Genomic DNA, 26,937 nt, shown 5'->3' with positions numbered 1-26,937 from the left:
CATTGTTTTACTTTTATTTTATACCGATTTTAAAAATCTTGAAGCAGCACACAAAACTACACTGGATGACTTCTGTAAAAAAAAAAAAAAAAAAAAAAAAAGGTAACATTTTCACTATTACAACAGCCTAGATGATCTTAGACTAATGGAAATGCCATGAACAGTGCATTCACTTTGCTCAGGAAGGCTAGGCTAATCGCAACCGTACAAAGTTCTGTAACTCATTGCACTGTTTTGATGCAATAACATATGAATCAACATAGTTTTATGTAACATAACCTTTCATTGTGTAGAACACAAATACACTTCATTAACATATTAGGCTTGTCATTTAAAGCTGTATGTTTTTACTGGTCATAAACAGCACCATAGCTTTGCAAGTGTATCCAGCAGCATAAGCTAATATATCAGATTCTAATTTCATTTTAATTTTATGATCTAAATTAATTGATAACAAAAATTTGCGTTCAAGTAACAATAGCACCTCAACATATTTTTACTCAAGTTTTCACTCTTCACTAAGAAATTACTCAAGAGGAAAAAAAGGATTTGGTAAAAAGGCTATGTGCTGAGTAGTTGATTATAATATTATAATATTTAGAAATTAAGTAATCAGACAGACAAAAACAAAGAGTTATGTGCTAATTCTGGTGTTTATAGACTAAAATGAAGAAAAAAATGCAAATAGATACAATTACAAAATTACACATTTTAAGAAAAGGAACTCTTCTCAATTTTTTTTTCAATATGAAACTAATGAAATTTATACTTACAGAAGGTAATATATGCCAGGACTGGATAAAGTGCTTTCAAATAACAATATGTTTATTTTATATTCACTTGATCTACAGTTCTTTCCTCCTCTATAGATTCTGGAAGCCATGACCAGCTACAAAGTTTGCTTATAACTTGAGCTGGCTCTGCTGTACAAATATTTAGCCCAGTTTCCAAAAATACAGTTAGCATGATGCAGAGTAAACCTTATCAATATTTAAAAGGTGGCAAAAATGACAGGTTGAAGAAAATGTTCTGTCTCATAGTTTTGTTAAAAATAAAGGAAACAACAGAAATAGGTGTAGTACATTTTTAAGAGGAAAATATAAAAAATAATGAACTGGTAGGTTTGAAAATTGTGATCCGTACATCTCTACTGTATGAAACAGTTGCTCTAACTGGGAACGCTTTAGGCTACATCTCAATAACTAGTTCACACAGAAAGATTATTCAGCATGGATTATAGTAAGTGAGAAGAGAGTTGTCAGATGCGGCTAAGATATTCACAAAAATATTTGAAATTTTTTTTTACGAAGGAGGGGGGTTTTGTTGCCAAGTAGGAATATTTCCGACAGTCCCTGAAGTAGTCAGGGCGGGATTTTTGCTGGAAGTGGGCGGGGATATGCAAATGAGGCATAGATGCTCTGGCTGCTGTGGACGGCGGGACACTTGCTGTTTTGGCAGAACCAGAGCACGAGGAGAGGAGAAATCCCGGGTGGACAGACAGAACTAGTAGCCCCGTCTTTCCTACAGCTCCAACATGGCCTCAAAGTGTCCCAAGTGCGACAAGACGGTGTATTTCGGTGAGTAATGCATGTAGAGTTGAGTTTTGTGTGCTTAAATTACGTTTGACTAATAATAACGGTGTCGCCAATTTAAACGTAAACATTTCTAAACGGTAAACATTTGGGTCCGTTCGTTTTATGCAGTGTTATTTGTAGATGTTGTCGATTGTTTAATGTGACAATTATGTTTGTGCTGTGAAGATGCATTATAAGTAACACTGCTTTTTAAAAAATAAAGTTTACAGTGTGAGCAAATCTTCCACACAATGCCCCTACATATTTGGTCAAATTTGTCTGCTGTGATAAATTATCACTGTACTGGCTGGAAATACTTTTCTTAGTTTTCCCTAAGGATCCCTCACAGAAGTCCTCAACATTCCTTTCACTGAGCCAATTTTAGGGGTCATAGTCACTGGAAAAGTAAATGATTCACTTGAACAAACTTTGTGAAACCCAAAAGCTGTGTATTTGAAGGGGTTAATGAACAAAAAGAAAGTAAACAAACACATTTTTCATTGAATGACTCCTCTTTATGTCATCAAGGGATGATCAGTGTGGAAATTTGTGATGCTTGTGCCGTCTGCTGCAGATCAGATGAAGGATTTATCCCGCTCTGAGTCTGATCTGTGCCATTTTTAATTTGTTGTGTTTGGTAAAGCTCCAAGCTCGGTGGTTGGCTCTGGAGAATAGCTGTCAGAGACCTACTGCCAAGAGAGCCATATGCTAAGAGTGTCCACTCACACAAGATGGTAGCAACATCACGCTGCGTCAGTGGGATGGAAACCTGGAAATGTACATCTTTTTCATCCTTGTAAACAAAACTGAGAAATCAAAACACCCACACGACGAGAGTTCTGACTCATACTTCCATACAGCGAGGATGATTACTACTTATATGCTCTGTTTTATGAAAAGACGCTTACAGTTTGAGATGTGCCTAGATTATAGGAGCTCAGATTCTCAACATAAACAGTAATTTGCGTCCTCTGCTCTTCGTGTGCATCCTCCTCTGTAGATTTTTATTTTTATTTTTTCAAATTTAAGCTTGTGCTGTTGAATTTTTTTTATAATCCACTGTTTGTGTTGGGAAAAAACACAGAAAGCACAGCTCTACGCAATTCACAGCGCTCATCAGTGGGGGTCAAAAGCAATTATGTGAGTGGATGGAAGGACTGTTACGTAACAGAAGCGGCCCCAGCACACATCGCAGCTGCTCTTCATCCTCCGGGTCCCGGGAATCACTGGCATGGAATAATATCCCTACAAATAAGATTTATTTACAGATTTCAAACATATGAGTATTCACTTCTCTGCATAGCCTTAATTCTCTGCAGCGTGTGAGTCACCGTTCCCCGTTGGTGTGTGTTATTTGTCTTTATGTAACGCACTTTGGTCCGGGTCAGTTATTTTTGTGTGAGGTGTGTCTTGCTTGGGTGGAGCAAATGATGAAGATGATGAAGGGATCATGGAGGAGCGCAGGGAGGCGCTAATGACAATATTAACGTTTCAGTCATTATAGAGCGCGGCTGTGAAATGCGTAAGGAGGAATGGGAGAGGTCAGGGTGGGAGTAACATTTGACCTGCAGCAATAACAGCATGCCTAATGACTGTCAGATACTGTAACATAAGTTCAGCAGGGCTACCTACACACACACACACACATACACACACACTCCTTACAATTACTTTGCCCGTGAAAGAGGTGAGGAATTCTGAGCAGGGGTGAATTAACAAGTCTGCAGGAATGTAGAAGTTACAAGGCAGACATGAGTGAGTGTGATGATCAATCCCTCTGTCCATTGTGTTCTCCTTATGAGGTTGTGGTGCTTCGAAGGTAAAAAGTCTACAAAGATATAGAAGACTTCTCCCCAGAAATGCTGAGTTTCAAGTGGCCGGAAAACCTCCAGAGGGAGATCTTTTGATCAGAGGCCTAAGCTATCTCAGATGACTCCTTTTGCCCTGGAGGAGTGGTGACTTTACTTGGATGTCCTTAGCTTATCTCTGACCTTCTTCTTTCCAGTTCTTTTGGACTTGATCCATCTCTTATTAATCTTAGAGAAGATTGGACGGTTCTAAGAAATGTAGACTCTCGCTATTTGGCTCAGCTCTTTCTTCAACTGACTCCTTTCTATGTGGAGGGGCAGTGGTTCGACTTTGAGATCTCCCCTTCGATAATCAAGATATTCACCTTATCTCTAAAGCTTAGCCAAGCCAACCAATGAAGGAAGCTAATCTCAGTCATTTTTATGCAGGGTGTGTTTGTTTTGGTCATGAACTATATGTCATGTTTGGGGTTTAGCGATACCAGTATTTTTAGATCTTTGTTTTTTGGTCCTTTGTCAAATGACTTGTTGACGCATCGGAAAATCGAGAGCTTTGCTCTTTTGACCAGATTTTTCCTTTCGATGTGGAAGAGCAGCAGCTCTTGTCAGAGCTCCCCTGGCTAATGGAGCAAGCTGTCAGTCTTGAGGTCATTATCAGAATCTCATATACTGTAGATCATAACTCCTTTCAATGTGAAGGATTAAAGGCTTTACCTATACCTCCTCTGTAATGGTTGAGTTCCTGACCATATCTAAAAGGGTAAGTCCAATCTCCCTATGAAGGAATTTTAGCCCAGCTGTCTTCATCCGTTCCACTGTCATTTGTGGTAGATGGCAAGGAACTTGAACTCTAGCGCAGAGACTGACCTCCTAATCCATCTTTTTCTTTTTCATCAGAACTTTAGGTTTACTCTCACAGCTCCTTAATATTCAGTTTTGAAATGCTTTCATGCTGAAGGTCACTGGCTGAGGATGCCAGCAGAACCGCATTGTCTGCAAAAAGCAAGTATGATGCACCGAAGTTCCCAAACAAAGACTCTCTTCTCTCCACGACTACGCCTTTAATTTTTCAAATGTTCTCAAAAGTGTGTCATTGGTGGAGAAAATTGTCTATTTCCTGTCTTGTTTAGCTCTCCTTTTTCTTCATGCGTTGTTGGTTTGGGATGTGTTCTAAAAAGCTCCTACTTGCCTGTAAAAACCCACCTGGCTCTCCATCTGGTTCCCTCTGTATAGGGGTTAAGCAACAGTAGATTCATTATTTAACTCCAAATATTTTTTTTCTTCATCTTTTCTAAATAGAAATGCTTTTTCAAAGGGCAGTGGTGAGCCGCGGCTGGGATGGAAATTCCTCTGGTTTTCCGTTGAAGCTTTATTGGGCACTGACGTTTTAGCTTAATTGCAACTTAAGGGGAAAATGTTACCTCTACTTCTGGAGTTTCTGAAACTTAAAATGCTGATTTGCTTTCAGGGACCCCAAAAGAAAAACGTCAGGAATAAAAATTTAAAAAAAAAAAGGAAATCCCTCATCAGAGTTGGTATTGAAAGAATGCGTAGGTCTCAGGGGATTGTATGGGTATGGTTGGTTGAATTCCACATGTCCACATTGTGGCCTCGCATCTGGATGGGGACAGAAATGCTTGTAATAATACACTGGGGGGACTCTAGGCAGACATGTAGCCAGGCTCAGTGGGAATTCAGGCCATGTGATGGAGTCCAAGCCTGAATTCAGCTGATCTGTATCGTTTGCACGACAAACAGGGCCAATGCATCTTTTTGCCGCTAACTGAATAAACGAGGACTTAATGGGAACTAATGGAGCTCCTGTGTGAGCTTCTTCTTTCTCTCTTTTATCCACCGACTCCTCTCAGTCTCTTGGTGGCGGCCCAGGACCTGTAATTCCTCCTTCACTTTCCTTTCCGCTCTAACTGCACGGAATGGGGGAAGCAGGGTGAGATGGTTTTGCCTTTCTTTAAGCGGAGACTCCCTGAGTGCTTCATGCATTCTAATGAGAGGCGACATCTCTATTCACACAGGGCTCTTTCTGTCTCTGCGCACGGTTCTCTTTCCAGAGAGCCCGAGTACCTTCGTCCCCTCGGTCTAACCAGAACGAGGGGACGAAAGGCCAGCGGTCCGTTTCCCACACTCCTCTTCCCTTTTATTCCCACTTTTATCCCGCACAATACGCCTTGGGGTGGGATAAGTATTTATCCCACCCCACTTTTTTGTCAATGCTAGAGCACCCTGTTTTCCACTTGGCTGCCCAGCGGGCTGGGTGAATGTGCTTTGTCGGTTATGTAACATCTTTTCTTGAGGTTTTTTCCTCCTGCGTTTTTGGAATTGCATAACCCGCCAGCTCCTGTGCGGCAGTCACCGAGGGTCCTCTTTCTTTGCCTTTATGAGGCACAAATATGATCCTCTAATGGACATGACATTAAGCTTGGTGCTGACGGCTCATCTTTTACCACTGCTTTGCACACAGGTACAACCATTGCTGCGGTTTGACTTGTTACGCAACAGAGTAGCGGAGCACAGTCGGTTGTTCATCCTAATGCACAGTGTATTCTCCCTGTTTTGAAGTGGAATGAAAGGAGAGGTTGGCACAAATATTAGTACGCCTACTATTTCAGAGTGGCACTTAATCTTAAACTGTAAAATTTCTCAAGGTTAGAACATATACAGAGAGTGGCATTTCTTTCATTGGAGTGTTGGCTACTGAAAAGCCCAATCTGGGTTTTAATGCACACATAGACCTGTCACAATAACAAATTTAGCTGGACGATAAATAAAGAAATTACTGCAATAACCGATAATGTTGTTTTGAGACCATTATCAACTAATGTCATGATAATGGCAAAATAATGCAAGAACACATTTTCAAAAAGCAATTAACTTTAAATTGTAATGAACATTAAACACTGGAAGTGGGAGACATATTAAATATCAAAGATAAGTAAATAAAACAACAGAACTGTCTTGCACAAAAAGGGCTAGTTGAAACCAAAACACCAAACTGAAGACTTTATCATTCAGTTTTTGGTAGAAAGAGAAGAAAACAGGAAAACAATAAACCATGCCAATGGAAATTATTGAGCTTGTTTTAATTTATCATGCGATTCATTAATTTATTGATTATTGTGACAAGACTATGCACACAATTCCAGTTAAACTCCCAGTAGAGTTTCACAAACGTCATATGTTTACATTTGTGATGGTGGGAAAGAAAAAGTTTTCTTTGGCATAATTTCCACACAGCCAGCTGGCACGAATCATCCATCGTCTTATCCCAGCAAGGTTTGGTAGGGGTGTCGGTCCCCATCTCTAGCAGGACACATCCTGGATAGAACATTTTTATGCAGTTTTTTTTAATATCTTTTAAAAACAAAATACAGTTTTTGTGTGTACTCCTTCTATTTCATGTTTCTTTTAGTCCAGTTAGCATACAGCTTAGACAAAGCTGCAACTTTATTGTTGCATTTAAGTGAGGTATCACGATGAAAAACAGCTTACCAAAGTAAAATCTGTTGCACAAATGACTTGGGGGAAACAATATCTGCAAACATCTGTGTTTGTAATCAGCTAGAAGGAGCTGGAAAAGAAGTGAAATCAGATATCAGACTAGTATCATTATTCATGTCTCCTACATGCATTGCATGCTTTGAGGTGCTTGATAAGATTTGGGGTCGTGTTTGTGGTTTTTGGGTTATTGATGACTGTAAAGAGAAATAGCTGGAGTCCGTTTTGCAGATATGACAACAAAGCATCCAATCGATCCAATGGAAAGATCAATTTGGGAACACACCACATTCCCAAATTGATGACTTTTGAGGTTTTCCAGATTTAAATCTGTGTAAATGGTGCATGCACTTGGTTTGGACATGATTCAGATGATGAAAATTGTATGCATCTCATACAATATTTTTAGTGATCTAAGTGTAGAACCTGATTTAATTGTAATAAAAGTGGAAACAGACAAACAAATTTCCACTGAATTAGAACTTCACCTGTTAGACTCTGGGGCTTCTTCTCTGCACCATCCTGCCACACAGACATGCAGTCCATGCAGTTAGGCCTCAAGACTCACTTAAAGCCGTCTGCACTTTATAGGACTCTTATGCGATGTCTTCCCTTTAGGGACTCATTATCAAATTAAAGCAAACTGGTGCACAATGCAAAGTCATAGAAACGACTCCGCTTCCTGTTTGGTGAAGCACTAGATCTTTCTGAACGGCACGCAGCTTGGACACTGTGTCCCTTTTTCCTTGGAGAAGAGATTCGGTGCAGGGAAAGCAGCTTTTGGGGGAAACAAGTCAAAGAGAGATGGATGGTCGAGTGGCTGCTTCGCCCGCGGGTCTGCTGGTCGGCGCAGGCAGGATGCACGTTAACTGCAGTCCATTTACATCAGCCAGCGGGACTCACAAGGTCGGCCTCGCTTGTACACAAAGGGAGGGGCGACGGGGTGTGAGCCCGGAGAGGAAACCTCGCCTCGTCTGAGGCAATGGACGACCTCCAGAGCTGGTTTTGCTATGAGGTTGCATCAGCCACAGGGAGTGAGCTGGATCCAAAAAGATGTTTTTAGTAACTGTGAAACAAAAGAACAGCCACCCTGAACAGTCACTGTGAGCCGCTCAGGGAGCTACGAGCGTGTACCGACCATAAATAAATCAATTCTGTTGGTTAACGCTGCCATCAGGGTCAGCCCGATGTTACTTTTACCAGATTTAGCAACATCCCAAAACTGCTGCCACACTAAAAATAAAACTGAGGGGGATTTACAGGATAAATTTCCCAGAATTCATTTTTAAAGTTAATCTAATGTAATAACATCTTCATAAATTATATTAAGCTACAATGTCTCTCTATTGTTTTTTTATGTAATTGTTTTTAATTAGTGTTCTTGTTGGTGCTTTACTCTTCAATCTCCATCTACTAGATTTTTAAAAATATATTTAAAAAAGAAAATTATGACTTTGTGCATACTTTTCTGTGAGTTAATGGATGTTTTCTCCTCCTAAAATAAATAACAATAGGACATTGTGATCATGATATTATCTTAAACAGATCTTAAACACAGGGTAAGGTTACAAAAATGACCTACTCAGATCCCCTCACTATCCTCTGCAGGGCCCTGTTTTCTGCTGGAGTTCCACACTGAGATCCAGCTCTCAACCGCAGCTCAGTAAAACAATGTGAGGATGTTGGTAGAAGGTGGTGTTTGTTCCAATGTCCTTAGTGAAACCTCAGACATTGAGTTTTATAGAGAAAATTGAAATGCAATGGGCAAGAAATGTAGTTTTCCAAACAGTCCTTGGTCCTGTAGCTCCGACCTTGAGTTTATATGTATGTTTTGTTTTAAAGGCTGCATTTGCCCTCTGGCCATTCGATATACAATATTCATTTGAAAGTTATTATGAAGTTAAGATAAACTTCCTTTGGTCTGTCAGTGTTGGTAAAGCCCCCCCCGCCCCGATCACAGGGAACCCATTAAGAAGGAGCAGAATATGTTGTTAAACCCTGTTAATCTGCATCAAGTGTGGCCAAAGCTTTTTTTTATAGGGTTCCTGCACATTGCTCCCTTTCCTATTCATGTCTATCCTTCCTTTCTTCCTTCTTCATGTATTTTTTGCCTTCCTGTTGTCCTTTCTTTTTCCCTTTTCACTTTGTCTTTCCATCTTTCTTTAGGAAATAAGGAAAGACAGGAAGATCCTCATTTCAGGTTGTTCATTATGTCCTACTTATTTTCTTCCTTATGTTTATCTATTCTCTCATATTTCTTTTCTTATATTTTCCTTTCTTCCTGGTATCCACCATTTTCTTTTTGTTTCTCAGTTTTGCTCTGCTTTCCTTGTGTCCTTCCTTCTTTCCTTGTGCTTTTCTTTCTGTTTAGTCCTTGCTTACTTCCGTTCTTCTTCCCTTTCTTGTGTCCTTCCTTGGGTTTCTTGCTTTCCTTTTCTTCCTTTTGGTTTTTATAGGTTCTGTATCTAAAGCCTGTTTACTTTAGCATTTGCCATACATTTGTTGTTATTGTTGTTTTTACATTTTTATAAACTTTAAAATGTGTATAAAGAATGGAGAATTCTGGGAATTTGAGTCTGGAAAATGATTCTACTGTAAAACAAGAAGGAAACCTGTATTTATAAATAGACAGACTTAGTCTGTGTGTCCGTAGTTCTTTTGTTTTTTGTTATTTTTGAGCCTCATCATCTTCGTAATTAATCTAAGAATGTTCACCCTTGAATGCTCTGTACAACTTTATATCGAGTTTGCATCTCGAATGTTTTGTAATGAGCAGACAATAAAAAAAAAACACGAACCAAATTCACAGCATATTTATCTATTGAGAACTTTCCTTTGGTGCATGAATGCCCATTGTGCTTATGTGAAGGAAAAGGTCAGAAGTGCTTGAGGGTGTTTTTCCTCCAGAGAGTGGAACACGGATGGAGACAGGAAAACACAGGGTGCTTAGTTTTTCCCTTTGGTTAGTTGTTGTTGTTTCTCCCGGGACACAAGCTGATTGGCCTCCAGTCTGTTCCTCAGGTGTGTGGAGCCACGGTTATCACGCTGAAATCACAAACACCCGTGTGGACACAGCTGTGTCTAGTTGGACGAAGAGGGTAAAGAAGAAGATGAAGGGACGGCTGTGTGGTTGGGTTTATTGCAGAAAAGGCAGAACACATGGGTCCAAGTTAGTTCAGGCTGCAAAAGGACAGCACAAAACTCAGGGTGAAGCATTAGGTGAATCCTTAAGTTTGTCACACCAGAACCATCATGGCTGACTGTAGCTTGTTATTACTATCTGATGAATCCAAACGATGATCAGATTTTTCTCTTATAGAAACCAGCTCCTGATCAGAAAACCCTGTTGTCCTCTTCCTTGTCAAGCAAATTACAATTCCGCCTGTTACACCCTGATCGAATTATTGAGTGATAAGTAAACACACACATTAGATTTCCAAACCCAGACCTACCGACGCAGCTTCCTGTCGTTTTTTTAAATGCTGTGAATTCGGCTGTGTAAATTCTGCTCAGCGCTCCGTTCTTGTTGATCACTCGTGAGAAAAATGAGGACAATTTCTCCCCCCCCCAGCCCAAAAAAAAAAAAACCGAGTCCACCGGCAGCTTTGGCACAGCTGCTGTGTCACTGCTGACAATCAGGGAAAGGTAATTAAGTCATTGGGAGAAATGCGGCTTAATGTTTCCCATCAGAAGGCTGCTCGTTAGTGCTCCGTTTCCTAATGCTCTGTCCAATTATGCTGTGTTTGTGGACCATTTGTTGCAGGTCTGTTCCCAAGCTGCTGCCTTTATGGAAAACCCGGTCTGAGGGCAGTCTAGACTAAAAGTGCATCTCACAACCGAAGCGAACGGGGAGAATTAAATTAGAACCTCCAGGAGGCTCTTTGTGACGTCAACGGCATGGATGCTCCAACGACCTCAAACCCAATCACGAGTAATTCATGCTCGCTAATGCTAAATCTATTTGATGTTGAATGGACCTTTTTATTCTCCTTAGTTAAAATCATTTGACTACAGTTTACCAGAAATAACGTTTTGTGAAATTATATTATGTAGGGCTTACAGCGACATGCAGATGCTTTCTTTTGTTGTGAAGAACGCCGCCTCGTTTATTTGCATTTCATTACAGATCAAGCTAGTCGTGTTATTTAATTTTTTTTCTTATACAGTAGAAGTCTTTTCTGCTCTCGGGGTTTGGCTTAATGTTTTTAATGCAGTTGGTATTTTTTATTGCTCTGTTTTTTGCTCTGCATATTTAACGGATCCATCAACCTCCATGTGTTTTTTTTAGGATTTTATGTGATAGGCCCCCACAAAGTCGTGGCTAATCATAGTTTTCAAAAATGTTAAAAAGAAAAAGCATGTGGCTTGCATTTCCATTCCCCCTTAGATCTGAACTTTGACTAGGCCATTCTACCACAAAAATATGCTTTGATTTTGTACTTCTGATTATATTTAGAGACCAGTCAGTTGGAAATTTAACCTTTCACCACTCTCAAATCTTTTCCATCATCTAACAGGTTTTCTCCCACTTACACCCCCTGTTTCCCCATTAGTTCTGAGCAGCTTCCCTGTCTTTCCTGGAAAAGAAACATCCCACAGCATCATCCCGCCGCCATTGTGTATCACCATGTGAAGGGTCTGCTTTGAATGTCACTATAACTTTATTCCTTATCTCTCTGGTGTGTTCCATGGTCTGGATTAATTTATGTAGAGACATCAGAGTAAAAAAAGGCTAAACGCTGCCAACAAATAACCAAATCTTAACAAGTATTTTTGTCCAGTTTCTAGTGCAAAAATCTTACAAATACATTTTCAGCAAGATATAGGAGGTTTTTTTTTGTTTTTTTTGTCAATGTTTTATAATGACAAAAACGTACTAGTTCCACAAGCAGATTATTTTGCTTATAGCAAGACATTTTCCCATAAGTGAAATAAAATAGCAGTGAAACTTGTAGTTTTTGGTTTGATCAATATCTTTTTAATCAATTTTAGGTTTGTCTTATTTCTAGTGTACTAACATATTTGCACTAAAAACTAGACCAAAAATACTTGGTGAGATCTTGTGTTTTTGCAGTGAATGCAAATACCACTTTTTTTTTTTCTTTTTTAGATTTTAATTTGTATAAATAAACTAATATAATTCTCCTTACTATCTCAAGTTATACACTATTTTGTTTTGGTCTCACATAAAATTCTTCTAAAAAAGAGTTTGTGCTTGTAACATGACATAATGAGGAAAAGTTGAAGGGGTGTGAATACATTTGCACGATGCTGTAATAGTTGCGTTGGTAAGTGAGAGTCGGAAGCAGCTTGTCTCTGTGATTAAGGCCAATGCAGTCAGAGACTCCTGAACATCCCGAAGAGCTCAAATGAAGAAATTAAGTTAAAGAGCTTTCAGTGGTGCAGGTATCCATCGACCTCTGCCGTCGACCTCTGTCCAGCTCAGCGTTACTGCAGGGACCATGCTCTGTTTGTCGGGATTTAAAGTCAGCGCTGACATTCTCGTTTTTGAAGGCACCGGCTCTCAATTACATAAACACAAACACTCTGTCAAATCCGAAGAGCCTCTAAACGCCTCGGCAGCAATCATATCTCACATGAAACCCTTTCCACAAATGAAGGCCTTTACATGCTTGCACCCCAAATTATGGACCATTTAAATATCTCTAGTTAGTTTTCCGCATTTAATCTGTCCAGCTGCAAAATCCTTGCAGAACATCCAATAGGAGAGATGCATGTCATTTACAAGGAAACAGGACAATAAAGAGAAGCCCAGTTCACTGAAAATTATTCATTTCCCCATGGCTCTTGTCAGCGTAGGTCAGGTAAGATGCATGAGAACCTTTCAGCTGGGATTTTTTTCCCTTTGTTTACATCAACATGCCCAGGAATCCCCCTTTTTGGTGGGCTTTGGATAGAGAGCAGACAGGATCTGGCACGTCCTCTTCAATGTTGACATTGCCAACGCGAGTTTCTGTCAAGTGTCTCCCCCTTTTGAGCCGGAGCCTGTTTGTTTTAAACCGGTGGGGGCTTTTACCCTCATGTAGGCGGGACGATGCGCTGCAGCATTTTCGTTTGCATCATTTGTTCCCACGTGTTCACTATTTTAGGATATCGTGATTGTTTATTGTTATGTAACGCATTTTGTTTCTTGGTGCATTAGTTTGGACTGAATAAAGGTTGATGAGGGCAGATAGTGACTCAGTTTATCTAGGCCAGCCCCCCTACCCTCCCTTTTCTTGCACTTAATACGCCAGATGAGCTCACCCTTCTTGTTACATTAACGTCTTTTTCAAAGTGGGAGCTTTTAAACAGTGGACATCCGCAGAGAACAAGCGGTAGTCCCCCTGAAGTGTGTTTCCATTCATCCTCTGACTTTTAAATCTCTCTGTCCGTTTTTGTGAATGAGTCATTGACAGAAAGATTTCCCAGAGGACAGGCAGGCAGTTTTCCAGTACGCTGTTTCTGCGCCATTCTGTCAACATTTGAGAGGTCATATGGTGACCTCAGACATGAGAGGAAATGATGCCAATCTGCTTTGAAAAGAAACTGAACACATCCTGTTTTTACGTTTTTTGAGCGAAAAGGGAACTAATTACTGTGTTGCACAGACGTTATGGGATGTTAATTTTTCTGTCCAAAATTGTTAATGTACAAATGTGCAAAGACAAATATCTGTCGGTAACGGTGGTGAATGACAATTTGATAAAAATATTTAAAAAGAAAATTCATGCAGCTCTCAGATAAACTGAGAAATTTATTTTAAGATTCTGGTCAGCATTGTTGCTGAGGATGTGTTAAAGTATGGTGGCAGTGAATGGAAGCAGCTAAAAGTCTCATTTTTTGTGCATAATCAGTCTGTTTCTTTACTCGTTCACCTCACCAATGCAGTTGTCAACATGTTATTCTTACACCTAGGTAGCTGTAGACAAGTTTGCTTTTTTGCATAACAAGATGTAAAAGCTACAGAGAATTCTTACCTAAGAATCTTTATGCTCACAAACAACACCTGCAGTCACCTCATGTTATTGCATGAACTGTGTTTTGGTTTTTCTCTCAGTCATGTGTTGGTTTCTTCCCTTGAACCCCCAATTTCAGCAGTTTCATGATCCTGGGGTAAACAGCTTTTCAACAGCGCACCTGGTGCTCACCTCTGTTTTCTGTGTAGAGGACCTGTTCTCGCCCCATCTTTTTCTTTTTTTTTAGGTTGTGAATAATATCTGATCTGTTTTCTGTTAAAGATGACCTTAAAAATCTAAATATGGTGGTGCGTTTCCATTTACTGGCGCCGAGGACTATATTTGTGCCAGAAAAGTGTGGTTTGACATTATTTATCTGCTTTGAAAAACTGTCGAAAGGCAGATTCTTTTCTGTAGCTTGAAATATATTTTCTCTCTGATTTAAGTAATAAAAATGATTCATGCTGCAATTTATTGTGTAAATTGCTGGACTTAAGAAGTTGTCCAGCGCTTGGTCTTTTTCCAAGACCCCACTTCCACGCAGAGTGTGAGTTTTTCCCCAGGTCTTATTGTGATCCATTTGTCGTAATTGACAGAGTTAGGAGAGTGCAACTGGAGACAGAACAGAGTAATCTCATCTCTCGAATCAATCCTGAGGGAATTTTTTCCACTAGATAATTTAATGTGATTCCTTTGTAATTTATATCAAATCAAATTTAACTTGATTACCCAAAGAGGGAAGTTGATTTAATCAGGTTTACAAAGAAGTCATTGAGAGTCGGTCAGAGGAGACATAGTCTATAAACCTGCCAATTTTCTACAATCAAGAAGTGTTGCGTGTGGCTATTTGGGGGTTTTATTCATTTTTGATAGAATAACTTTGATTTTTTGTTTTAAATAAAAGTTTTAGTGAAGTCATGTGGCAATTGATCTAATGCCCAGACACAGTTTTCATAAGTTTATTTTTTACAGAAATTACTTCTTTAGAAAATGACAGCTTTCAACGCTAACATATATTTTTTGTGTTAGAAATGCACCAGGCAATATTTGGAGTTTAATATTTTTCAGCTCACTTTGTACTGAATAATGACTATATGATTGGGAACTCAAAATTACAATCTTTTTCCAAGCAGCGAACATACCCTTCTTAAATAATACCAGATTGCATTAACCACAAAACTCTGCAGTGTGGAAGTTATTACTGAGGGAGGAAGACTCAAAGTTAGCTATTTTGGGTATCAGTGAAATGTTTCAAACTTAGTGCAGAGCGAGTGCAGAGATGCAAGAAGCTATTTAAATAGAAAACCTATAGAAAATGCTAGATTTGGAAATGCAGGCAGTGTCTTGTAAACCTTAGAGTTCTAATATAACATCCTGGATGTTACTTGCTATTGAAGTAATTTCAATATGTCAGGTCTGTAATAATTATGGGTTGTTTTAAACAAGCAAAATCCTGTTTTTGTCTCGTACAAACACAGTGTGACGTCCCCCCTGCTCCTGATCCACATAACTGAACTCAAATCAAGAAAGTTTGAAAGAAATACTTTCAACTGCATTTAAATATTCCTTTTTAAAGAAAAGGTGCTGAAGTTTGTGTAGGCAGGTCGAGGCTGTAAAAAGAAATCAAGATCTAAAATCAAACACAAATCTGATTTGTGCATCTATGGTATTTATATCTTTTCTTTTTCAGTACATTCCCACTAAGGCTCTTCTCTTTTTCCATCTTTCGCTTGCAGACACAGTATATATATTTTTTTTAAACCTTTCCATAAATATATACTATAACATGAAGCTATGTCGCAGTGTGGAGGAACAAGAGGAATGCCTTAATGTCTGCATATAAGCTGGCTGCGTGCGCACATGTTTGTGTGTTTTCTGAGCTGGGGCATGTAGGAAACGGGCCGAAGTTTCCGGCTATTTTTGCTGTTCCTTGATAAGAGAAGGTGTTTCCTCCGCTGCCGGGACGACTCCTTGGGGCCCATTGTTTGGAGGCAGTGGTGATTTGTTGTGTTAAAGTGTACATTTTGGGTCCCTCGCCTGTCTGGACGGACGACGGCAGGAGAAGTGGACTGAAATGGGTTTCGGGGGGTCGTGTGCATCAGAGTGGGGGAAGGGAGTGTGTTTTTTTGTTGTTGTTGTTGTGGTTTTTTTAAATAGATTATTCAAAGAATCTGGGTTAGATATGGATCCCCCCCGCTGTTTCAACTGGGCGGGTTAACGCCGCTGTCCGTTAACCCGGCTATGACATCATCGCCGTATCCTGTGTTGTACACAGGCATCCCCACTGTTCCCGCCTCCAAGAAAACAATCCCTCTGTTTGGCGTGATGACAGCATCCCTATCGAGGCCAGAGACAACACAGCACAAACCAATCATTATTGTAGATAGTGAAGCAATGGGGGACGTCACTCCTCCCTGCAGTGACTTGATTGAAGGGCGCTCTGTGATACAAACGTGCACAATTGATAAAGGGGCAGAGGGGGAGGGCGGGATTATTCACAGTAATCTGCACAGATGTTTCTTGATGTGAATGTTTGCATTGATCCCACTTCCTTCTGTCTTTTGTCTTTGATTTGCAGCTGAGAAGGTGTCATCGCTTGGGAAGGACTGGCACAAACTGTGCCTCAAATGTGACCGCTGCAACAAGCTTCTGACCGCAGGAGGCCACGCAGAGGTCAGTGGGATCAAACTGCGAAAGAGCTCAGAGAAAGAAAAAAAAAAAAACACTTCTGTGTGGAATCACTTGGCTGCGTTTGAAGCTTTACCAGTCCTGAATGTATGTTTTTTTTCTCTCTCCATGAAAACATAAAATATTAGTTTTTTCTTCAAATTTGTTTCAATTGCCGTATAGACATTGTGTCGGAGAAAGGAGCTGTTTTTGCTTTATGAGCTCATTTGTTTCAACCATTATTCATGAATGTTTTTATTTTTTATTTTACCAGGAAAATGCCATTGACATTACAAATCGTTTTTTTTGCTAGAGAATCCTACTCTGACTTCTTGAAGTCAAGTCAGCCTTTTGTTTTTTTATATTATTATACTTTCAAAATGATTGTTGACCAAAGTGCTGCACAAAGTAGAGCAAGAACACACAGTTAACTTTACCAAAATATAAACGACAATAACACATGACAATATGACCAGATAAAAGAGTGATTAAGGTCAAAATAAAAAAAATAAAACAACAGTGCAAAACCTCAACTATAACTAAAAGCTAAAGAACGGTAGTTTTTTTTTTTTTTTTTTTTTACAAACATGCACAAGCTGCAGATTTCTTGAAAAACCTAGAACCTTCATTTACAATGGATGCCAAGTGCATCCGATTTGATCCAGTACAATATAGTCCACTAAAAAGAAATGATTAAAATCATGACAAAGACACTTTACATTAATAAGATTCGTGAATAATTCAAAACTAGGACAGTAAAACCAGTGATGTCATCAATGGAAAAAGAACTTTAGGATATTTTACACGTTTGGTGCACCACTGAAACGTTGTTCAGAGCTTCCTCATGAACATTTGACATCTTGAACATTTACTGAAATGTTCAAGATGTAGCAGATGTTACTAGCTGGCTGCAGCTAGCTAGCTTGTTCCAGTCGACCGGGTGCTGACAAAACATCTGCGAAATGTTTCTCCTGTTTTCTACGTTTCTGTGGCCCTGAACCTTGTAGTAAGCATTGAGTTATTTGATTACTTTTTTGGGAAGACGTCGGTGTTTCAGAAAGTTTTTTTTGTCGAGGCTGACCAGTTTATTTTGTCTTCTTTTTTCACCAGCGTCAAAACATCCACCAGTACTACCGTAAACGAGACGACATGGGACAGTAGTCAAAGGTCTGCAACTTTTAGGACTTTAGTATTCCTGCAGTCCATTCGTTGCTATTGTAACTTCTAAGAGCCAGAATCGATTGTTGCTTGGTGATTATCAGACTTACAGACAGATTCTCTCAATTTTGGCCTTTTGGACCTGAAGTGTCGTGTAACACCAGAGTCTGTAGTCTCTTTTAAAAGGTCCTGTGACGTATCGGAGTGTTATTTTTCTTTCTCTGAGTCTTGATATGTCACAGTCCTTGTGCGTCTGTCACCGGATATATTTGTTTCTGCTTTCCGTTTTCCGGGCCTGTTTTGTGTGTCTCGTAGTGTCTGTCGATATGTTGGGTCCTCATGGGAAGTTTTACTCCCTTTAGCCCTGCAGGATGAGCCGTTTTCAGATCCTCCCTCTCTGGCTTGCACAGTCAGACTGCAGTATCACATCTCAGTCAGTTTCCCCTGACGCTGCACTGCTCACTGTCCGCTTCTGTCTTTTGAGGATTCTCTCATCTCATCCTTTTTGATTTACCCATTCATGACCCGGGCAACTATGTTTTTTCTTTTTCTTTTTAAACACTCTTCTTGATCTCCCGCCTTTTTTTTTTTCTTCCTTTTGGTCAAAGAGGATGTGATCTCAACCTCTTTGGACACAAAAGCAGTTTCCCCCCGCAGACCCCAGAGGATGCTTGTCTGCTGTTTAATCTCTGCCTGATTACAGTACAGTAGTCGCACATAATCTCTTTCTGAGGCCCTCGCTCGCTCTTCCCGCCATCCTTCGCTCCGTGGAGGGCATCCAAGTCCCTCCCCACGCCATGACTCTTACTTTAACAGGGAAACGAATCTCTGCCCGGCCGTCGTCATGGAAACTCGAGGCCGGGTGACGTTTCTTCTGGAAAGAAACGTTTAAAGGGATTGTCCGGGAGTGCTGTTTGTTATCGTCTCAGGCGCGGTATGTGGAAGGTTATGAACCCCAGAAGGACGAGGACTGCCGCTTTAAAAGGAGGACAGGATGCGGCCCAGAGCGGCCTGACGTCTGTGGGCTAAACGAGGGCAGCAGTTTCCCCCCCGAGGCGACCTCCAACATGCGACGTGACAAGTCTCCATAGTTGACCCTGAAAGAGCATGGCCTTTATTTGTTCCAGCACATTCAGAGGTGTTTTTGTTTTTGTTTTTTGGTCTTTTTTTTTAACGCAACACCGCTGGAACATCAGAACCATCTGGACTCAGTTAACGTCTATAAATCCTAGTGGTCACGAATTAGCGCGTGTGCTGGTTTAAAATGTTTGATTTAATCTTTAACAGCTTCAAATCCGGTCAAAGCGAGACACTCGTATGTTCAGATACGTTCATTTTCTTGCAAATGGAATAAAAGCTACCAGTTGTTTTCAACTGCAGCGACTTAAAGGTCTACTTCTCATCTACATTTGCAAGCTTTCGGCACTCTGCTGATGAGCACTGGCTCTTTTAGCTGCTTTAAGGTCAGCTGCATCACTTACGGGGTCGGCAGTCATCACTTGAGCCTAATGGGCCTTGATGATGCTCTGAAGCTGCCTGTACGGGTCACACACATGATGGCGGTACACTCATGAACTGCTCATCAAAAGGTCAGAATGATCAGGGACAGAATGAGTCGAGCCAAATCAGTTTCTCCAACCGCAAAAACCTAGAAATGTTTTATTTAATTTTATTTATTTATATTTTTTTTTGCCGTTTCCAATGTACAGGGTTCGTATGAGTGCTCGAAAACCTAGAAGAGTATTGAATTTCTATTAGGTGTATGAGGTTTGGAAAGTGCTTGATTTCTGTATAAAAACCCTTGAAAGTGCCTGATATTCAAACTGCACAGTTTAATATTAAAGTGTAATCTAACGTTTGATTAAAAGCCTAAATTTAGAAAGCGTTATTTACAGTTGAAACCGCATTTTTAAAGATAATAAATATCTGTCTGAACAAATGTATTTCTCTTGTTTTAGGTCAGTTAAGATTGGCTGCACTGAACTAATTTACTAACAAGGCACCTAAATAACCAATTATATTCCACAGAAGGCATCTAATTAGTGAAACAAAACGTCCACCCTAATGTGAAAAAAGTGTTTCGGTAGGCTCATGCTATGGACGTTCTTTCATTTATCACGGACATTATTGTTCCATTACATAAAATCCTGATGAAATACGTTGATGTTTCTGGTTGTAATGTGAGAAACTGGAAAAGTTCAATGTGTCACAACGTTTTCAGAAGGCTCAGCTAACTGTGCCTCAAATGTAAACTCTTTCTATCACACTGCTCTTATTTTCAGCCATCTAAAATGATTAAACTCAGACAATACAGGAAGGAAATATGGTCCTGTTCTTTTACGTAACCTGCAGCGACGGGTCGTTCCTGAACTGCTGCTGACTCCAGGGTTCTTCAGGCTCAAACACAACGGAAATCCTAGAAGAAACATGAACTTTGACTTAATAAATAGAGGTCTTATTAAGTAATAACTCACCCAGAAACGGATGACAGGGAATTTGTCCGCAAAAAATAAAAAGTAAAGCAGCTAAACCTTCAGAGATTATTTACCAGCTGAAAGGTGAGCAGTGGTTCAGAAATCAGAGCACAGGGTTGAAGCAAATCTTAAGTGTGTGTGACAGTGTGGGAGGTTTGACTGCTGGGAAGAGAGTGGGCTTTTCTTTCAGTGGCGAATCCATTTTTGAGTTCACTTCGCATCTTGTCCGTACAGTCGGATCCTGAGAAAGACGTCAGAGTAGGCGTCCGACTCCGTACCTTTGCGAGTCTCATAAAAGCCGAACACGAGGGCGAGAGGGAGAGTGTGGCGGCTTTAACAACAGCTGATCCTGTCACGGGTGATGCATTATTAAAGTCAGAGAGCAACCTTTTCTTTCTTCTTCGCTGTCCTCCAAGGGAGAGAAAAGAAAAAAAAAAAAAGAGCTCAGGTGGCCAGGGCAAAGTGAGCAGTGTCTGGTTTTCCACTCATCACCCTGCAGGTCGCGCCTCCTGCTTAGTGATTTTTCTCATCTATGGGCATCGGAACCTGCACACAGACCGGTGGCCCCTCACCCCCCATCCTCTTCGCCCATCACATGTTCCTTCGGTGGCTGACACATTCCCAGTGTGCATCGGATTCAAGACCTTTTATGTCACAATTTGGATTTTTTTTTTTCCTCCCCCTTTTTCCTTGGGAGTGGAAACACGATGTCTGTCACACATGTGCAGACACAAAGCTCCCATTGAAGTGTGTGTATGTGTGAATTCATCAACAGAGACCGGTTCCCTGGATACAGTAGCGCTCGTTATTTTTGGGTTAAAGCTCCCTGTGACAATGACTTCATCATTAGGTGGCAGAAGGATAAAAAAAATTAATAAAGCTCCATTTTTGGACCTGTTCCTCCATCGTCAACATTTTTAACACCGGGAAAGTGTGTGAACATTATGACTTCACACACACATCATGTGCAGCTTCCTTTCTGCATCAGATGGGTGTGTTTTATGTACTCAAGTGGATCAGTTTGGGGGTTTTCTCCTGCTAACAATGATATGTTCTCTCTCCCTGCAGCACGATGGAAGGCCCTACTGCCACAAACCATGCTATGCTGCCCTCTTTGGGCCAAAAGGTGAACTGCATTCCCCTCTCACACCGTTACATTATTAAAACCCCATTTGATTTATTTATGCAGGGTTTCTCGGCTGATTAGATGCATGTAACTCTCTATATTTGGCTCCTTACAGCTGTACGTGTTATACTAAAATAAAATCTGGAACATTTTAATGCAGATAATTCATTAAATGGATATTACATCAACTAAATTTGTGCAATTCTAAATCTTCTTTTATCTTCTTATTCGAGGTGTTAACATTGGAGGAGCAGGTTCTTATGTGTACGATGCTCCAGCCAACGACAACACTGGTGGGGATTCAGCCTCTAAAGTTGAAGAGAAGCGTGTGTACGCGCCAAAGGCGCCATCAAAAGGTATTTCAGATGAAGTGTTCATTAAAATTCTGCTGTTGGTTTAAAATCTACGCGAGAAAATGATCTGACGTTCTCTTTGTTTGGGAGTTTGATATGAAGGCTGCAACTAATGATTATTTGAGTAATCGATCATTCCCTCTTTTTTTTTTTTTTTACGATGATTGACCTGATTTTTTAAAAATCGCCGTAGTCTGTAGATTTTTAACTTACCAATTGAATCAGTTTTTATGCAATATTGGAAATACATTCAAAGATGCAAATAACCAAAGAAGTGAGTTTCTTTTTTTTAAATAAGAAAATCAACATTTTATTGCACAAAATGGGATAGCAGCAGGCAATATTCATCATTTGCAGCAAATATGCACCTGCGGCTAAAAGACAAAGATTCTAGCAACATGTTAATGGGTCTTGACCTTATGTATTGTATTAACATTAATACGGTATAGTGCTGATTTGTTGATTATTTATTGGATCAACTGATTAGTTGGAAAAGGTGCTTAATAGATTTTTTTAATACATATATATAATTTGAACCAGGTGGAACTAAAACTGCCATTTGAGGAGTTCTAGGTAGAACATGTTTACAAGTTGGTTTTTTTTAATCTTAAAAACAAAATGTATGTTTTTTTTGGACAGCTTTGGCTTAATTACTGCTCTGAGCATATTGTTCTCTCTTCAATTAATCAGTTACTAAATTAGTTGACAATCATTTCGATAATTGATTCATCTGATTAATTGCTTCACCCCAACTTGATAATATGCGATAAACAAGCAACATGTAGCTGTGAAGCTGTGAAGTGAAAATCAAAGATAGTTTTCAAAATGTTTTAAATATCGAAATCTAAAAAGTGTGGCGTGCATCGGTATTTGGCCCCATCAGCTGCTGCCCTTATTAAAGCCGCCATTGGCGCAGCCTGCCAGATTCCCGGAGTTTTAGGATGTCATTTCCGTCTCCGACTTTGGATTGAACAAAGTTCTGATAGATGTTCCAAGCTTGAGATGTCGCTTTGTGACCTAACCCCGCTTCAGACGTCTCCATAACTTCCTCCTGTCTGCTGTGTTCCTTGTCTGCATGGCGCTGTTTGTTCACTAATCCTCTCTAACAAAGAACAGCTGGATTTATGCAGAGATTAAATAACACACAGGGGGATTTTATGTTTTATGTAATTAGATGCCCTCGAAGGCACCTATTTGGAAATTTAGATGTTTAATTGGGCACCTAATTAGTAAATTAGACGCAGCACGTAACTGGCTGCACAGAACTTAGGGGGCATCAGGATAAAGGGGGGGTAAATACAAATGTGTTACACTTTTTTTGGTTTTTATTATTATTTTTTAGATGTGAACATTTTTGAAAATCATTTCTAATTGTTCTTCCATGTTTTGCAATTAAGCTCTAATTTGTGTTTAGCTATCAAATAAAATGTAGCATGAGAAAATGTGGCGAGGTTCTGAGTGTGAATACTTCATGTTTCGGATCCGTTGGTCTACTGAGCCTCATGTTTGTGTGCAAAACATGGAAGCTTCCGTTTAATTAGGTCACATCTCTTGTCATCTCACACTCGGATAGGAAACAATGAGTTAAGTGTCTGAACTTGGCAATATTTGGGTGTTTTATATAAGCTTCCCTTGAAATCCATAAAAACGTAACATTTCTTTCCTGTTCTTTCATTATTGCCCCAGTGGAGTTCATACCTAGCAGGGCCAGACTAATACTCATTCATCAGTTTTCATTCATTTTTGTTTTTTACATTGGTTCTTTAGAGACTTACCTCTAGGGGTCATTTTTATTTGATTATTTTCTGCAGCTGGCAGCATTACCACTTTCTCCGGCGAGGCCAACCTTTGTCCCCGATGCAGCAAGAAGGTGTACTTTGGTGAGTCGTTGAAACACCTCCTGCAACCCAGAATCGCAAAGAACGTTACAGGAAGCGGCGCGGACGTGTGCAAAGCGCGTAACGAGGCGTCTCACAGATGTATGAAATATGTGTCTGGTTTCCGTCCCTTTAGCTGAGAAGGTGACCTCCCTGGGGAAGGACTGGCACCGGCCCTGTCTGCGCTGTGAGAGGTGCAGCAAGACTCTGGCTCCTGGCAGCCACGCAGAGGTGACAACTCACATTAGGTTTTGGGTTCTTACTGTGCAGCCTAATACAGGACTGTTAGAAATATTAAATTAAAACCGTCATTCATAAAACATCACTGACTTAGAGCAGATTTAGATGTAAAAATGCACATTCTCAAACTGAGAAGTTTGTTTCTGGTAGAAAATCAGACATAAGATAATAAACAATTTTCTACATAAAAAAAAATTTAATCCTGTATTGACAATTATTTATACCCTCCTCAATAATAAATTGAAAGATCTTTAATCTGATGCTTTTTGCTTGTCTCCCCTAGTCCTTCTTGCCATCACCCTTCCCATGCAGATTCTCCATCACACTGATGTAATGTCTTAAAATGTTAACATTTATTTTAGTCAGAGGAAACATGTTGGTGAAATTAAAAGATTATTTCAAAGTAAAGTACCGGTATGCTGTTTTTTTTCTTTGTGATGTCATCAACCCAAACATAAACAAAGCGTATTTAGCAGTTTTTCAATGTTGTTCTAAAAAAAAACAAAAATTATATAAAATCCCACAATGGACGCCCGAACATTAATACCCAGCTGTGTGTTTTTTGCGAGTGTATATTTTTATCAGGAAAAATAAAATTACACTGGACAGTGGTTTTTAAAAGATAAGCAATACTTGCCAAAAAACTAACAACATAAGTGACCACAATCAAGTAAGGTAGTAGCGTATTGGAAATATTGACGGCACAAATCCCCACCTTTTCCACCTCCAAGCTAACATTATGAGCTATTCTGAGGAGGAATTAATTGAAAAGGTCACTTCATATTCCCAATGGCAGACTTCTTCGAGTCTTTTATTACGTCTGAAATCATCTTCTGTCTCGTAGATGGTTTAATTTAAAAGCTCTCTAATAAAAGAAATATAATCTACAAAGGTCAAGATTTTATCCCCCAGAAGATTTTTACTGCCATTTTGTAGAGGCAGTACAAATCAGCTGTAGTCTGATTTTTGTCCATGTATATGTTACGTTAATCTGTAGCTGTGAGAGTTTTTTTTAAATTTTTATTATTATTATTATTTCATTCCATTTCAGAGTAACTTTGTCAAACTAATTGTCGTCGTCTCCTCCTCCCCTCCAGCATGACGGCCAGCCCTACTGCCACAAACCCTGCTACGCCGTCCTCTTTGGACCCAAAGGTAACCGCTAGGGGGCGCTGTCGACCCACGAATCTCCAACTGACACTTGAAAGAGAATGTCACACAAGTGTTTCTAAAAAAAGCCTTTCCCACTGTGACTGTGCAGCGACCCGTCCTGCTGATGTTTTACCTTGTTTTTCCCCCTCCTCCTCTCTGCTGCCCTCCTGACTGTTCTCCCGCTGTTCTCCCTTTTTGGTCTCTCCAGGCGTCAACACTGGCGGCGTGGGCAGCTACATCTATGACAAGGAGCCCAGTGCAGTGACCCAGCCTTGAACCTTTTGTCCCCCCCCCTCAGCCTCACCCTCCTCTTCTCTACATTACACTGACCAACACCCACAGTATTATGTGCTGAATTTTGTTTTCTCCCCTCCTCTCTATTCGTTTGTTCATACCTGAGGCAACTGTCGATCGGCTGCGACTCCCTTTCCCAGCTCTTCTGCCGTTCCCAGGATCAGATAAAGCAGCACGGAGGAAAATTAACTGAACTCGAATGCAGAAAGGAGCACAGACACGTCAAAGTACCTCATAAAATGCACATTAAAAGAAAACTCTGACGAAGGATATTTTGTCTAGTTTCTAGTGGATGTATCTTAGTACATTTGAAATAAGACAAAGCTCATTTACAAGTAGCTTTTCAGCAAGATATACAAGCTTATTTTAAGTAAATAATTTCATAATATTGATTTTAAAAAATACTAGTTCCACTTGCAAATTATTTCATTTATAACATATGAAAAAATGTCTTGTTATAGTGAAAAGATCTGCTAGTGAATTTTATCAATATTAGCGAATTATTTACTTAAAACAAGCTCCTCTGTCTTTCTGAAAAGTTACTAACAGGTTAGTTGTGCCTTATTTAAAGTGTACTAAGATATTTGCACTAGAAACTAAAAGTTTATGTTGCTTTCAGTGTGCTTTTTTTTCTTTTTCTTCACAAAAGCTAAAGCTGTTGCCACGTTCACACTGTAATGCGGTTTCACAACAGGAGACTTCAGGTCTCTCCGTCTCGCATATTTCACCCCGCAAAACTTAATCGAATCTGTCCTCCGGGTTATTTAAGGATATATGCGAGGAAATAAAAATCTGACCGCCAGGGATTCTCAGGTGCTGCTTTACTGCCGCCTGACGACAGACGGAGAAATTGAACCTCGGAGGCTGTTTGCACGCACAGATGGTCTTGAGGAATGGAGCGCCGTGCCAATAATTCTCTTATTTCACAAACGCCATATTCGTAGTTTGGCTGTGTGACAACGTTGCTGCTACGAGAGGGAAGAAGTTTGAGCACATTATGAAAAGGTGGGGAAAAGCATTACGAACGTGACCCTTACATGTGCTCTAAAACATAAGTTTGATTTGAATTTCACATGTGAGAATAATGAAAAAAAAAGAGAGAAGAAATGAAGTTCAGAATACAGTTCCTGACTGCGTTACAACCACAGGGGTTATTGTTGTGAATAATAGTAAATTGAAATGAGAAGAGCTGTGGTTTTGAGCAGGTTCTACAAATTGAAAAAATATGTGGCATATATTTATTGTTTCACCTCCCCCAGAACAATGTTGTTCTTTTGAGTTGTGTTTTATAAGTAACCTATAAAAGGTGCTTAGTTGACTTGGATTTTATTTAGTTGCATTAAAGTTCAAGGGCCTCACTACGAATGCACCAAATTCTTCTGGTGATTTGTAAGATAAAAGTTTCAAAACCATGAAACATTTTCTTTTTAGCATACCTTGGGGGTTGGTTTGTCAGATAAAAACGCGATTGAAGTTTGTGGTTATAGCATAAGCTAGCAGTTTGATTCTTTTCAAACTTACAAGTTCTGCAAACTTGTAAGCTCAACATGGTGAACATTCTCTCCCCCCCCATCTGCTACATGTAAACGTTTGGGGTTTTTATTTTCCTAAGTTATGATGTGGGTGAAGTTCGGAGGAGGTCGGGCTGTGGGTATTTATTGCTTTAACTGAAGTCCTTTAAATTTCTGCCATTGTACTACTAGCTTCCGTACGGAAGAACACATGAAAATGATTAAAGAAAG

The 26,937-nt window shown here is 39.9% G+C and overlaps 1 protein-coding gene across 1 annotated transcript; it reads left to right on the top strand.

Annotated features, from left to right (window-relative positions):
- The first annotated feature begins 1,421 nt into the window (after positions 1-1,421).
- On the top strand, positions 1,422-25,467 carry crip2 (cysteine-rich protein 2). Its single transcript, XM_032547522.1, has 8 exons — positions 1,422-1,577; positions 16,433-16,527; positions 21,222-21,279; positions 21,513-21,635; positions 23,444-23,512; positions 23,646-23,740; positions 24,847-24,904; positions 25,110-25,467. Exons 1-8 carry the CDS (start codon positions 1,535-1,537, stop codon positions 25,175-25,177), a joined length of 609 nt encoding a protein of 202 aa, XP_032403413.1. The 5' UTR covers positions 1,422-1,534; the 3' UTR covers positions 25,178-25,467.
- Positions 25,468-26,937: the final 1,470 nt, after the last annotated feature.

The sequence above is a fragment of the Xiphophorus hellerii genome, chromosome 19 (genome assembly GCF_003331165.1).
Source record: "Xiphophorus hellerii strain 12219 chromosome 19, Xiphophorus_hellerii-4.1, whole genome shotgun sequence".
Lineage (NCBI taxonomy): Eukaryota > Metazoa > Chordata > Actinopteri > Cyprinodontiformes > Poeciliidae > Xiphophorus > Xiphophorus hellerii.
This window is presented reverse-complemented; position numbering and strand designations above follow the sequence as displayed.